A 13,715-nucleotide genomic window follows, 5' to 3' on the forward strand; every position below is an offset into this window, starting at 1 on the left:
ATGTCCCACAGGGATCTCAACTTCAGTATTATAAATTCCAAATGGATATCCCATAGGATCTCAACTTCAGTATTGTAAATTCCAAATGGATGTCCCACAGGAATCTCAATTTCAGTATTCTCAGTGCCAAATGGATGTCCCACAGGGATCTCAACTTCAGTAGTATAAATTCCAAATGGATGTCCCATAGGATCTCAACTTCAGTATTGTAAATTCCAAATGAATGTCCCATAGGGATCTCAACTTCAGTATTCTTCAATGCCAAATGGATGTCCCACAGGGATCTCAAATTCAGTGTTCCAAAATTCCAAAACTCACGATCTTCCCAAAGCCATCCCTCTTCTGTTGAAGACAACCACCATCCTTCCAGTTACTTAGGTTTGACATATTTCTCTTACATTATTCCACATATCAACCTAACTTGCTAAATCCTTCTGATTTCACCTACACATATTTTCCATCTGTCCCTTTTCCCTCTATTCCCAAAGCCACCACTTGGGTTCAGGTCCTGATTTTTCTCTTATTGGGACTATCCCAACTGTCTCCCAATTGACCTCCCTGCCACATGCCTCTTCCCTTTGCAATTTATCCATCATACAGCTGCCAAAGTGATTTTTATTTAAAACACAGGCCAGATCATGTCACCCTCCTTCTCATTAAATTCCAGTGGTCTCTACCATCACTAGGACCAAATCTAAACTTCCCTCCAACGTTTAAAGACTTTCACAATCTAGTTAACTTTCCAGTTTTAGTTAATACATATTCCTTCCCTTCATACATGCTTTTTCATATGCAGTACTCTACTTTTTATCTTTGTGCCTCTTTCTATGTGTGAAGTACATTCCTTTTTCTCTCTGGATCTCTAATGCTAAATGACAATCCTCTTTTCTTGAAGTCTCACTCTGGTGACAGTGTTGTGTCTATACTGATTCCTTTGTGTTCAGTATGTAGTAGGTGCTTAATAATGGCTTACTTATTACACCTTAAATAACGTACTATGTGAAATCTGAGAGGGAAGAATGGGGAAGGCTTCATGGAGAAGTTGAGTTGGATTTTAAAAACAGCTAAAGAGTGGAAGTGTTATTACAAGCACAGGGAAATGTATGAGACACAAGAGTGGTCCTCTTTGGGTAGAACATATTGTTTGTTGTGGGGAGCAGCCTGAATCAGAAATGGCAACGCAGAGTAGTGTTGGGTTATAGAGGAACTCGAAGGTCAGGCAAACTTGCTAGCCATCGGATCCACTTAAGATTTCTGAGCAGTAATGTGACCACATCTGTCCTGGCGACATTAATCTGGCAACTAGAAATATGAGATAGTATGTACATCACAGTTCCTCTCAACCAACTTACCTTGAGAAGAAACTAAAAACTGGAGGCAAGAAAATTTCAGGCAATGAAATTTTGATGGCAATGATGGTAAAAGAGATGGAATAGACCATACTGACAGTTCAGTGATAAATGATGTGTTTGTGATATCCTTCATAAGAACTTTCTTGAACTTTAAAGCCAATGAATCGCTTATTGGATATATAGTGGTTCTAGATTAAAAGGATATATATTAGCATTATGGGAAAAAAAAATCCCAGAATCTGCCAAAAATCAGAGGGACATAGGTAACCAGGCAGATTTCAGTTTTCTAGGTAAGGAGAAATATTATTCTTTTTTATTTACTTTCTGTCATTTAATTTCCTCTACATTTGTCTTAATGATAATGGAGGAATTTTGGAAGAAAGTCTCATTAAAAGTCTGTTGTTAGGATTCAGATTTTGAGTGGCACTGATTTCTAAGATTTATTGCATGAATCATCTGTTAAATCATCTGCTGGTCCTATTTTGTTGAGCAAATAATCAGATGAATTTGAACAACAAAATAAGTTTCCTATGATAAATGAAACAATAATAATTCATACTCACTGATGAGTTCAAAATGTTCTATAAATTATTAAGACCAACATTCCTATAAAGTCAAACTGACAAAGCAAATGTAAAATACACATGTATATACGCATTCTGGCAGTGGTGGAGAAGTAATGTAAGGTAACCAAATAATTTTCTGATATTTTTCTTCCTGTAAAAAATGTTTGCATTTAGGAGAAGTGGGAGCAATACAGGAGATGCCCTTTGTATGTTACTGTATAAACAAAAGCACTAATTTTTAATTGATATTTTTGGATTAAGGCCAATTATCGTTCTCAAAAATATATAAAAAATGAAAATTCAGAACAGATTACGAATAAATCATTTAATAATAAGACCAAACACTTAGACATTAGTATTAAAACAGTTGACTGTTTAAGTACATTGGAAATATAAAAAATAAAGATTCTAACCAAAATATTTATTAAAAATATAGTTTGAGAACTTAGTGTACAAGGAAGATATTTGTTTTACATCTCAGTCACCCAAAACAATAACTTGTGGTCGCCTCCTATGGCACACAGAGGGAGAGTCCTATGCCAGGACAGACCAGATCCCACAGCTGCAGATCCAATGAGGATAGGCTAAAACCAGAAAGCAGATCATGGAAGAGGAGTTAGTTAGAATGTAACAATAAATTCAAAAGGCACAACAAATCTAAACAAAGCATCCTCCAAACAAACATGTCCTCATTTAACAACATGTGCTTTATCAATTAATTTTCCCATTATCTGTCAACCAAATGGATGACCACACTGACAGATTCAGGGGAATGCCATTCTGACTGATGATCCAGGAGTGGGGATGAGACCAGGTACTTGGCCAGTTCCTTCTGCCCCACACTTCTGCCTCACACTGGGATGGTAGGATGGAAAGGGTCTCAATCTGAGATCAAGGGCATAGGAAGATGACCAGTCTATCTTTTAAGAGTGCAGGAGTCCTCAAACTATGGCCTGTGGGCCAGATGAGGCAGCTGAGGACGTTTATCTCTCTCACCCAGAGTTATGAAGTTTCTTTATTTAAAGGCCCACAGAACAAAGTTTTTGTTTTTACTATAGTCCAGCCCTCCAACAGTCTGAGGGACAGTGAACTGGCCCCCTATTTAAAAAGTTTGAGGACCCCTGCCTTAAGGAACTGAGCTTGTGGCCTTGTAGTTCAGCCAATTTCAAGACACAATGACACAATTTAAATAAAGGAGGAAAATAGAAAAGCAACAGGAGGGAAACATGAGCATGTGATCTTCTAAATTTGAAAAGCTTACTTTATTAAATTGCTAATAAGAATGTAAAAAAGATACCTTTATATGTAGTTTACGTGGCCAAAAGAGCAGCCAATTTAAGGATTTTAAGTTTCAAAAGAAGAAAACAAGTAGAAGGGATGGATAGAAGATGACAAAAACTCCAAGCCAGTACTACCTGAGGGTGCCCCAAATGATGAATCAGAAGCTGAGTGGTCATTTTGCCAGGGTAGCCAGTGGTTGCAAACAGGTTTTCATTAACAGTTGACCACCTGAGAAAAGAATCAATATCAGTCATTCTGTCTTTTTTGTACAACTGAGGTTGTTCTTTCTGATCCTAAACTCCATTCTAAATATTTATCCAATCCCATGTTATCTAAGAGAATATCTCCATCCAATTCTAGTGACACCTAAATCTCAAATTAACTTAGAATACCAATTCTACTTTGGCTCCTAATTTGAGAAAGTTAATCATTATTATTTATTCAGGCTTGGGGGTCAACCCACAGATGGACTAACTGACTAAATTCTGCTTCTGTTACTCTATGTCAGTCCTATTGTTTCCTTTCTATTCCCAGCTTCACTAATCCGCTGCATCTGTTATCTTCTACCTGGACTGCCACAACAGTCTCCTAAACTGAATGACTGCTGCATCTAGTCTCTTTCCTCTTTAAATTCATCTAACTGCTGCTATCCTATTAACCTTTTATCTCAGGGATCTTGGAAACCATTTAATTCAACCTCTTGTTATACAGATGCAGAAACAGAGGCCTGAAGGGCCTTTTCAGAGGTCACTTAGAAGGTCCTTGAATTCCAAATTCAGTGCTCTATTAGGATGATGCCATGCTGACTCCACACTGGCAGCATCACTGCATTTTGTGATTCTTCTTTTTCATTTTGCATTATACCTTATATCATCACCTACTAAATTAAAAATTCTATGAAGAGACTCTTGTTTGTATCTCCCACAGCACAGATGGCAAACTCAGAGCCTGGGCAGCTTGCAAAACTCTCCTTGAGGCTCAAATCAGATTAAAATATACTGAGGAAACTTTAGCAAAATAAATACAATATAATAAAACACAGATAATGTCATTTTGTGGCTTTCTAAATTTTTCTTTGAATTTGACACCACTGCCCATTTGAGCAAGTAGTTTTAAACTGTTTTTGACAATGACTAGATCAATTCATGGCTCCAATAACAGTGTATTAGCATGCCTATTTCTCTGATATATGTCATTGTTATTTTTCATCTTTGCCAAACTGATGAGCTGTTTTACAACAAACATAGCTATTTTAATTTTATAATGACTTGGAAAATTTTTTATATGGTTGATAGCTCTTTTTGAAAACTGTTTTCTGTATGCTTTGACTATATTTCCATTGGAGAATAGATCTTGTTCTTATATATTTGGATCACTTATCTATATATCTTAGATATGAAATGTTTATCAGAGAAATTTGCTGCAATTTCCCCCTCTCGATTAACTGTTTCCCTGATAATTTCAGCTACACTGACTTAATGGAATTAGGAAAATTTCAAATTTACATAATCAAAATCATTCCTTTTATTTCTTGTTATCTCTTGTTTGGTCAGGAACTCTTCCTATAGACACCTATAGATACCTAAGATGTGTAATTTTTTTATCGTTAGACCACATATGCGTTTGGTTTAGCGTGGTAATACAATGTGAGATGTTGGTTAAACTTAAATTTCTGCTAGATTGCTTTCTAACAATTTTTGTCAAATTCCATGTTTCTTTATTACACATATGCCCTTAAACCTCCCAGTCTTTTCCTAAGAGGCTGGGGTAAAGATGGGTAAAATTGTGGATTTATTGAGCAGAGATAATGGAACCCTAGATTAGGAAGGTGGCAGTATTTGTGAAAGGAAGAACCTTTCTCTCTCTCTTTTTTTAATAACTTTTTATTGACAGAACCCATGCCAGGATAGTTTTTTACAACATTATCCCTTGCACTCACCTCTGTTCCGATTTTTCCCCTCCCTCCCTCCATCCCCTCCCCCAGATGGCAAGCAGTCCTATACATGTATATGTCAGTGTATCCTAAATACAATATATGTGTGCAGAACCGAACAGTTCTCTTGTTGCACAGGGAGAATTGGATTCAGAAGGTATAAATAACCCAGGAAGAAAAACAAAAATGCAAGCAGTTTATATTCATCTCCCAGTGTTCTTTCTTTGGGTGTAGCTGCTTCTGTCCATCCTTGATCAATTGAAACTGAGTTAGGTCTCTTTGTCGAAGAGATCCCCTTCCATCAGAATACATCCTCAAACAGTATCGTTGTTGAAGTATATAATGATCTCCTGGTTCTGCTCATTTCACTCAGCATCAGTTCATGTAAGTCTCGCCAGTCCTCTCTGTATTCATCCTGCTGGTCGTTCCTTACAGAACAATAATATTCCATAACGTTCACATACCACAATTTACTCAACCATTCTCCAATTGATGGGCATTTTTACCTTCTGAATCCAATTCTTCCTGTGCAACAAGAGAACTGTTCGGTTCTGCACACATATATTGTATCTAGGATATACTGTGACATATTTAACATATATAGGACTGCTTGCCATCTAAGGAAGGGGGTAGAAGGAGAAAGGGGAAAAGTCGGAACAGAAGTGAGTGCAAGGGATAATGTTGTAAAAAAATTACCCAGGCATGGGTTCTGTCAATAAAAAGTTATAATTAAGAAAAAAAAAAAAGAAAAAGAAAACTAGATTTGGGTAAAAGGAAATTAACAATAAAACAAAATATAAAAAATTCAAACAAAGATATGAAAATGATAGATTGGACTCAGCAGACATCAACAATGACTACAAGGTTTTGGCTAGAAAGAATATAGAGAGAAAGAGATGAATAAGGGGGCTATTCCAATAATCCTCTTCCCAAAATATAGACTACAAAGACCTTTTCTCATATAGAAAACAAATAGAATCAAAGGACTTGTAATTTAATTGGAAGCCACTACTAAAGGAACTAGAATATTTAATGCACAGATTTTATAGTAACCAGTGTGAATCCCTGTTTTGGAAGGGTATGGTGAGGAGGGAAAGTAAAACTCTCTATGATGGAAAAACTATGCCTCAAGGCAACCTTTGTAATGGTATACAATACTGACGGCTATTTGACTATGGAAGTATTGAAAGTGTATTAAAAAAAACTAATGAAATTTAGGTTAGAAAGCTAGCTTTAGTTCAAGTGGAGAGACACGTGTTGGGCAAAAAAGCCCAAATAGATTTTACTCACTAAGGAAGGGGAGCAGGAGCAGGGAAGAAGCAAGTTTAAAGAAAGTCTGGCAAAAGACCCATCAAAGCAAAAACAATCCTGGGGGCATTTAAGGATGAAGCGAGGAATATGACGACAAAGAGACAAAAATGGAAACAATCTGTACAGATTTTTCTAACAAACTTTTTGCTGTCAGTAACAGTGGAGCAGCCACATCTGGATGCTCCCTGATGGGCTACATGAGGAAGGAGAAACAGAACAGCTGGCCTACTCATGGCCAGCATCCACAGGAAGCCCCCTACTCGAGAGGGCACAATTATGAGAGAGAGAGGAGGCCAAAGGCCTGGGAAATGTTTTGGAGCTTAGTGTTATTTTTAACAATAACAATAACAATAACAACAAATGTGACTGAGAGAATGTTAAAAACTACTGATCCATGGGCCTACTTTTCTATTTCCACAAATTTTTTATGAAAACAAGATATACCTATATTGAGGTTTATTCTCAATGAAAGTATCAGAGGGAACAGGTACAGTTATGCAATTTAAGATCTTATTGCGCTTATAGCTTATTAAAAAAAGCACTTGACTCAGTAGAGCTAAATAATGCCTTAAAAGCTCTCTTTCAGCAATACTGAAGTCATATAAAATTCCTTAAATGATGTAATAACAAACATAACTTTGATGACTCTCTGCTTATTAATATCAAAGAAATCCTTAGAAAGTGGACATGACTCCCATCATTATGAAACATTATCATGTACAGTTTCCAAGTGGGAGAGGGATTCCCCATGTATTTACTGAATGAATAATCTCAAAGTATAATCTCATGCACTATAATACAAATTATCATCAATGGAAAAGGAAGGGATAGTAGACTGTAGAGATGATTTATGTTTGTTTTCTTCCAGAGGCATAGACAAAGGCCTCTTTTCTTTCTTGCAATATCTTTCTATTCTCTGTATTCTAATTTGTTTTTGGTTTTACAAAACCTAACCAAACTGACACTTACCATCCCTCCCAAAATTGTTCACCAATCTATGCGTTTTTGTTTGGAACTTTAAAAAAGAAGTTATTCTTGAAATATTGGTGATGATGATTCCACCATTATATTTATTCCATTTCAGTCATCCAGAAAGTATTTACTGAATGTCTGTCTGCTTTGTAGTTAGAACTATGGGAACTTGGGGGAAGGAGGGGAATGAGTGGTGATAGTGGTAGAGAATGAATTGTGGGAGATAACAAAAGTAATGAGAATAATCTCTAACTTCAGAACTTAAAAAAGTTCTCACAAAAGAAACTAATACATGTGAAATTGTCCCTAATAAGAAAACAAACAATTAAGTGACAAGCTGTGTAGAATGTATAATACATTTTCTAAGAGTTCAGAGAAGAGGGACATACAGAGAAGAGCTATGGTAGTCAGAGGATGATCTTGAAGTCTGAACTGAACCACGAAGACTGGAGGAAAGATGGATAGGTGAAAGAGAAAGTGCAAGCTGGAGAGTATTTTTGGGTGATAAGAGAAGTCAGTTCATATGATAAGAAACTATATTAGTATTTTGAAGAGGTTGGATTACTTGATCTCTAAGATCTCTGTGAAATGGTTTATGATGCTTTTTTTCCCCCCTTATCTCTATCCATTTTTTAAAAATTAAAAATTGAACTTAAAGATTACCTTACCAGCTATGATACATAGGATTCAAAAGATTAAATCAGTAATTTTCCAAATAACTGGGAAACTGTACCTGAATAAGTGAGCTCGATCCATATGGACAGGTCTTTTATCCTGAGGATAACTAAAAAAAAAAAAAAAAAAAAGTATGTAATTACAATCTGTTATTCAACCAGTTAGCCAATAAACATTTACTAAATGGTCATTACGTAGTAGGAGAATGGTAGAATATGGTCCATGTTCTCAAGAAGCTCACATCCTAATGAAGGAGCCAGGATGCAAACAACTGTGTAGGAACAAGACCTAAATAGAATAAACTGGAGATAATCAGCAGAGGGAAGGCATGAGAAGTGGGTGGGATTAGGAAAGATTTTCTGCAAAAAGTGAGATGTTAGCTGGGAAGGAAGCCAGGAAAACCAGGAGATAGAGGTGAGAAGGGACAGCAATCCAGGCATGGGGAATGGCCAGAGAAAATTCCCCATGTGGAGAGAGTGTCTTGTTTGTGGAGCAGCAAGGAGGTTGATATCACTGAATCAAAGAGTATATGGAGGGTAGAAAGAGAATAAGGTATGAGGAGATGGAAAAGGTAGGAGAAGGCAAGATGAGCTTTGAAAATCAATCAGTGCAGGTCAGACCTACGGTCTAGCAAAATCAATTTGACAGATGAGTGGAAGAGCCCATAGCAGAGAGACCAGGTATGAAGTGATGAGAGCCTCCATCATTTTGGTGAAGGAGTCAGAGGAGGGAAGAGGCATGTGGAAGACACAGAAGTCTGAGCATGGAGAGGAGAGGGTAAGAAAGAGAAGATTGAGGAGAAGAGGCCAGATGGGGAGAAGGAGAAACAGAAGAGGGTCTTGTCTTGAAAACTAAGAGCAAAGAGAGTGAACTGTCACTGAACAGAGAGTGACAGCAGAAGTTGCAGAGTGGTCAGGAGGACAGGCCCTTAGAATTGGCCACCACGAGGCCATCGGCAACCTTGGAGACAGCAGTTTCAGCTGAATGATGGGGCCGCAGCCAAACTACAGGGCAAAGAGGGAGTGGAGACCCCCATTCCTTGTAGTCAGTCTTCTCAGAGAATTCACCTGAAAAGGGGAAGAAATCTGGGGCAGTGACCAGCGGGATGAATGGATCAGGTGAGGATAATGAAGCTCAAGAATGGGGGAGACACAGTCCTGTCATTCAGGAAGCAGACAGAGATGGAGGGAAGATAAATGGCTGTGGAGATGATAGTGGTAATCAGCCGGAAAAGATAGGATGGAAAAGGGTGACTTGACCCTGAGGTGTTTGGGAAGAAGTGTCACTTCTTCATGTGAAACGGGGGAAAAAGCAGAAAAAGGCATTTTAGTGATTTGAGATGGAAGAGGAAGGGAGAAGTGGGAGCTTTTGGAAAATGGGTTCACTTTTTTCATAAAATATGAGGCAAGGGTCTCAGCTGAATGGGGAATGGGGAGAGTCACAGGAAATATGAGGATAATGAAAAAGTTTAGAGAAGCTGTTATGGTGACTAGGCTAGCAAGTTAATTAGGGAGTGAGAAAGAGTTTTCTTACAACAGTGAGAGTCCAAGTGAAGTTATAAATGTGTGAATCCAGTCAGCATATTTTCTCTCTAGCTTTGTTCAGCAACACATTTGTAGGAATGAAGATAATGAATGAATGACTGAAAGCTAAAACTTAGCAGGGAATGATTGGCAATAAAATAAAGGACAAGGGACTCAAAAGAAGAGCTGAAGTGGTCAAGATATGGAAAGGACAGTGTAGATAATACAGGGCCTGGGAGAGAACTAAGGGACTGGTCATCACAGTGTGGATGAAAAATAGGGAATGGGGTTGCAAACCAAAAGGAGAGGTAGATTGATCAAATAAAGGAATTTCAGAATTTGAGAACAAAGAAGTGGAGCAGCAAGATCCAGGATGTGACCATCTTTGTGTGTGACTCAGATGAGGTGGAGGAGTACGTCACGTGAAATGAGTAACTGGAGGAATTGTGAATTTGGAGTGCTTAAAGGAAGGTTAATATATGTTGAAGCTCCCTAGTATAAAGATAAGAGCCAGAAAGAAAAGATGTGAGTTAGGAACTGAACTCAAACAGTAAAGAAAGGGAATGTCCCAGAAATTGGTAGAGGAAAGCTATGAAAATTTTGATTGGGTGGAAGATATGGACTCAGTGACCTTCTAAAGAGGTGAGCCCTGGTAGGCAGGGAACCATAGGAGCAAGGAGTATTCCAACTCCCCTATATCTGCTGGTGAGTCAAAGGGAATGAAAGTACAATCTGTGCTGCAAAGGAGGTCACAGGGAGGCTGTGTTATCATGAGGGCACCAGGTCTCCATTGGGCATATGGTTTGAATTGAAACTTGAAATGCACATTTTTTGATTAAAATGGCGACTCTAAAGTATTTACACAATGATTGACTGATACAATTATGAAAAAAATCAGAAAAACAATAGTAGCTTGAATCTCATAAACATGGACAATGACTTATTATCATTAGAAAGGCAAGAAGGGAGTCACTGGGGAGATACCAAAAGTAGTGGTGTAATGCCAGCGTGGCATAGTACAGTGCTCGGCACATAGGAGGGGCCCCAACAATGCTTGTGGATTTCATGAGAATCCTGAGCCATGAACTTACTTGCTCCCGGTTAGACGCACTCTCCAGACCACCCCATCTCTTCTCTCCTCTGATCCTCCACTTCCCAATTCTCCTTGGTGTTTTGTCCTCCCCACAAAAATGTGAACTTTCAAGAGAAGAGACTGACTGGTTTTCTTGCATTCGTATCCCGAACACTTAGCACAGTGCTAGGCATAAAGTAAGCACTTATTTTTTACGTGCTTACTTAAAAAATACTCACTCACTCTACCATACAATAATGTTTAACATAATAGATATTCCTGTATAATAAAGATTTTTTTTTTTAAATAACAAAAATGCTAAGGAAATACCTGGACCGAGTAATATCCCAGATTAGCCAATCATTTCCTGCAACAGCTCCAACTTTGAAGGTATTTCTTAAACACCAGTGTGCTGACATTAATGGCATCTGTTCAGATTCAAGAGACAGGATAGCCTGCTGGGTAATGAGATCATAGAACCTGATTGTTCCATTCTTCTCTGCAACCATCAACTAAAAGACAGAAAAAGATAAATTTACTGAAAATGATAATTATACTTTTCTACTACTTAGTTTATAAGAATTTGACAAGCAAATCTGTGGTATGAGATGCTGATTCAAGCACCAGCCCTGAAATCAGGAGGACCTGAGTTCAAATTTGCTCTCAGACACTTAACACTTCCTAGCTGTGACCCTGGGCAAGTCACTTAATTTCAATTGCCTCAGCAAAACACCAAAGAAGATGCTGATCCAAACTCCCCCAAACATTTTTTGCTAATACTTAAAGTGTATACTAAAATAGGGGGTGATACATTCAATTCACCAAACAAATTTAAAAGAATTTAATGTACAAGTTATTGTGTCAGGTTATATCGGATAGGGCTTAAATTTTCAAAATTTAGGTCTAGAGGTCACAAGGTTAGATAGCAAAAGGTTTTGTGTAGGTACTCAATTATTGGGAGATCTTAGAAAAAGTAGGAAAAATAAATTTTAGTGAAGAAATTCATTAGTGCAATTTCAAGTGATAAAATCATTAATGGCTAAGAAGAAAGGTCTTCCCTTCCTAAAACTGCTAAGACTGTTATTCAGTATTAATATAATTTTTATAAAATGACATCAATGATGTCCCTTGGATTAGGAGAATAAGTTCAAGAGTTTATCAAATACAGACAAGTATTTCTTCTAAATATATTTCCCACTAGTTTAGTTATAAACTTTTCCACTATTCAAATATCTGAAAGATAATTCCTTCCTTGCTCCTCAAATCTATTTTCTGATATGACTTTTTATATACGTGTCACATATCTTTCTTATTTTGGTATATGATGTGAACTACTGGCCTAAATCTAATTTCTGTTAGAATGTTGTCCAATGTTTTCCCAGAAAGTTTTGTCAAATAGTGAATCCTCTCAATAACTAATAAATCTCCCAATAACATGATGCTTTCTTCTGTATATGTCATACTAAATCTATTCCACTGCTTGCTCAATCTCTTCTTCTCACTCTCTCTTTTACCAAACTTAAAAAAAAAATTGATTGCTGCTTAGTAGTACAGTCAGAATTTTGGGATTTGTAGATTCCCTTCTTGTTCTTTTTGTTTTTTTTCCTTTTTCTTTATTTTGAACACACATTGCTTTATAAATCATATTGGGAGAGAAAAATCAGAGCAAAAGGGAAAAACCATGGGAGAGATAAAAAAATGAAAAAAAGAAATGAACATAGCATGTGTTGATTTACATCCAGTCTCCTCAGTTCTTTTTCTGGATGCAAAGGGCATTTTCTGTCCAAAGTCTATTGGGATTGCTTTAGATCACTTAATTACTGAGAATAACCAAGTCTTTCATAGTTGATCATTGCAAATTCTTGCTGTTATCATGTACAATGTATTCCTGGTTCTGCTTGTTTCGCTCAGCAGGCTTACTTTTTTTCTTGTCTCAGCAACTCTCACTGTCCCCCTGATTCTAAACTCTTGAGCTCAGTAGGACGAGCCTAATTCTTCTCCCACACTGTAGCTGCCCCCTATAAGTCTTGTCTTACTCAGGTTAAGTATCTCTGACTTCTTCAACCTTCTCATAATCACCATTATAGTAAGGCCTTATCCCCTTATTCCTCCCACTTTACTTTGTACAGCTTATCTATGTCCTTTCTAAAAGTATGATGCTCACAAGTAACATAATAATATAGTTGTGATTTGACCAGAGGCAAGAACAATAAAATGATCACCTTTATCTTTCTGGACACTAGGCTACTATGATTTAATGCAGCTTAAGATTATTTTACCTTCCTTTCCTTTCAATTTAACAAGCATTTATTAAGAGCATACTATATATGAGATTCTTTTCATGTTGGAAATATACAAAGGGCAAAAATAAAACAGCTCCTGTTCCCCAAGAGATTTTACAGTCAACTAGGATAAAATCATATGTAGATTGAAAAATAAGAGTATAAGGTAGAGAAGAAAAAGGGTGAGGGAGAGCTCAAAGTACTCTAGGACATTCTGATGAGGAAAGCATTAACAATTCTGGGCCACAGGGTAGAAGAAGTTGGGAAGGCTTCCCAGAGGACACAGCACTTGAACTAAGCCTTGAAATTAAATTCAAATCAAAAAGCTTTAATAAATGCCTCATTTGGACATAGTACCATAATAGATAATGAAAATACTGATACGAAAATGGCAGTTTCTGCTCCAGAGAAATTTAAGACTCTATTGGGGGATAAAAGTAATACAGAGAAACAAGATAACCACAAGAAGTAGAACGTGTAAAAGGCTGGAAGAATCAGTTAAAGCTTAGGGAACATAAGAGTTGAACTGTGAAGGGAACTAAGGATTTTTAAGAGCAAGAGAGAGAAAATGCTTTCTAGGCAAAGGCACAGTAGTAGAAGGAATACAGAATTCTGAGATTAGAAAGGTCAATTTGGCCAAATGAGTTGGGCCTAGACCTGAGTGAGAATTCTAAGAGATAGGATCTAACAATTGATTCTTGTATTAACCATTATTAATTGCATATGCAAAGGATATATGCCTAGTTCC

General features: G+C 37.2%; 1 protein-coding gene across 3 annotated transcripts in view; it reads right to left on the reverse strand.

Annotated features, from left to right (window-relative positions):
• Nucleotides 1-2,228: 2,228 nt before the first annotated feature.
• Nucleotides 2,229-13,715, reverse strand: part of NUP37 (nucleoporin 37) — a 39,457-nt gene continuing 27,970 nt past the window's right edge. For all 3 annotated transcript variants that reach the window (XM_051961085.1, XM_051961084.1, XM_051961086.1), the window contains exons 7-10: nt 11,016-11,197; nt 8,149-8,199; nt 3,334-3,427; nt 2,229-2,502 (exon numbers count right to left, since the gene is read on the reverse strand). In XM_051961085.1, the coding sequence (XP_051817045.1) occupies nt 2,389-2,502; nt 3,334-3,427; nt 8,149-8,199; nt 11,016-11,197 (441 nt within the window). In that variant the 3' untranslated portion in view covers nt 2,229-2,388. The remainder of the gene's footprint in view (nt 2,503-3,333; nt 3,428-8,148; nt 8,200-11,015; nt 11,198-13,715) is intronic.

The sequence above is a fragment of the Antechinus flavipes genome, chromosome 5 (genome assembly GCF_016432865.1).
Source record: "Antechinus flavipes isolate AdamAnt ecotype Samford, QLD, Australia chromosome 5, AdamAnt_v2, whole genome shotgun sequence".
Lineage (NCBI taxonomy): Eukaryota > Metazoa > Chordata > Mammalia > Dasyuromorphia > Dasyuridae > Antechinus > Antechinus flavipes.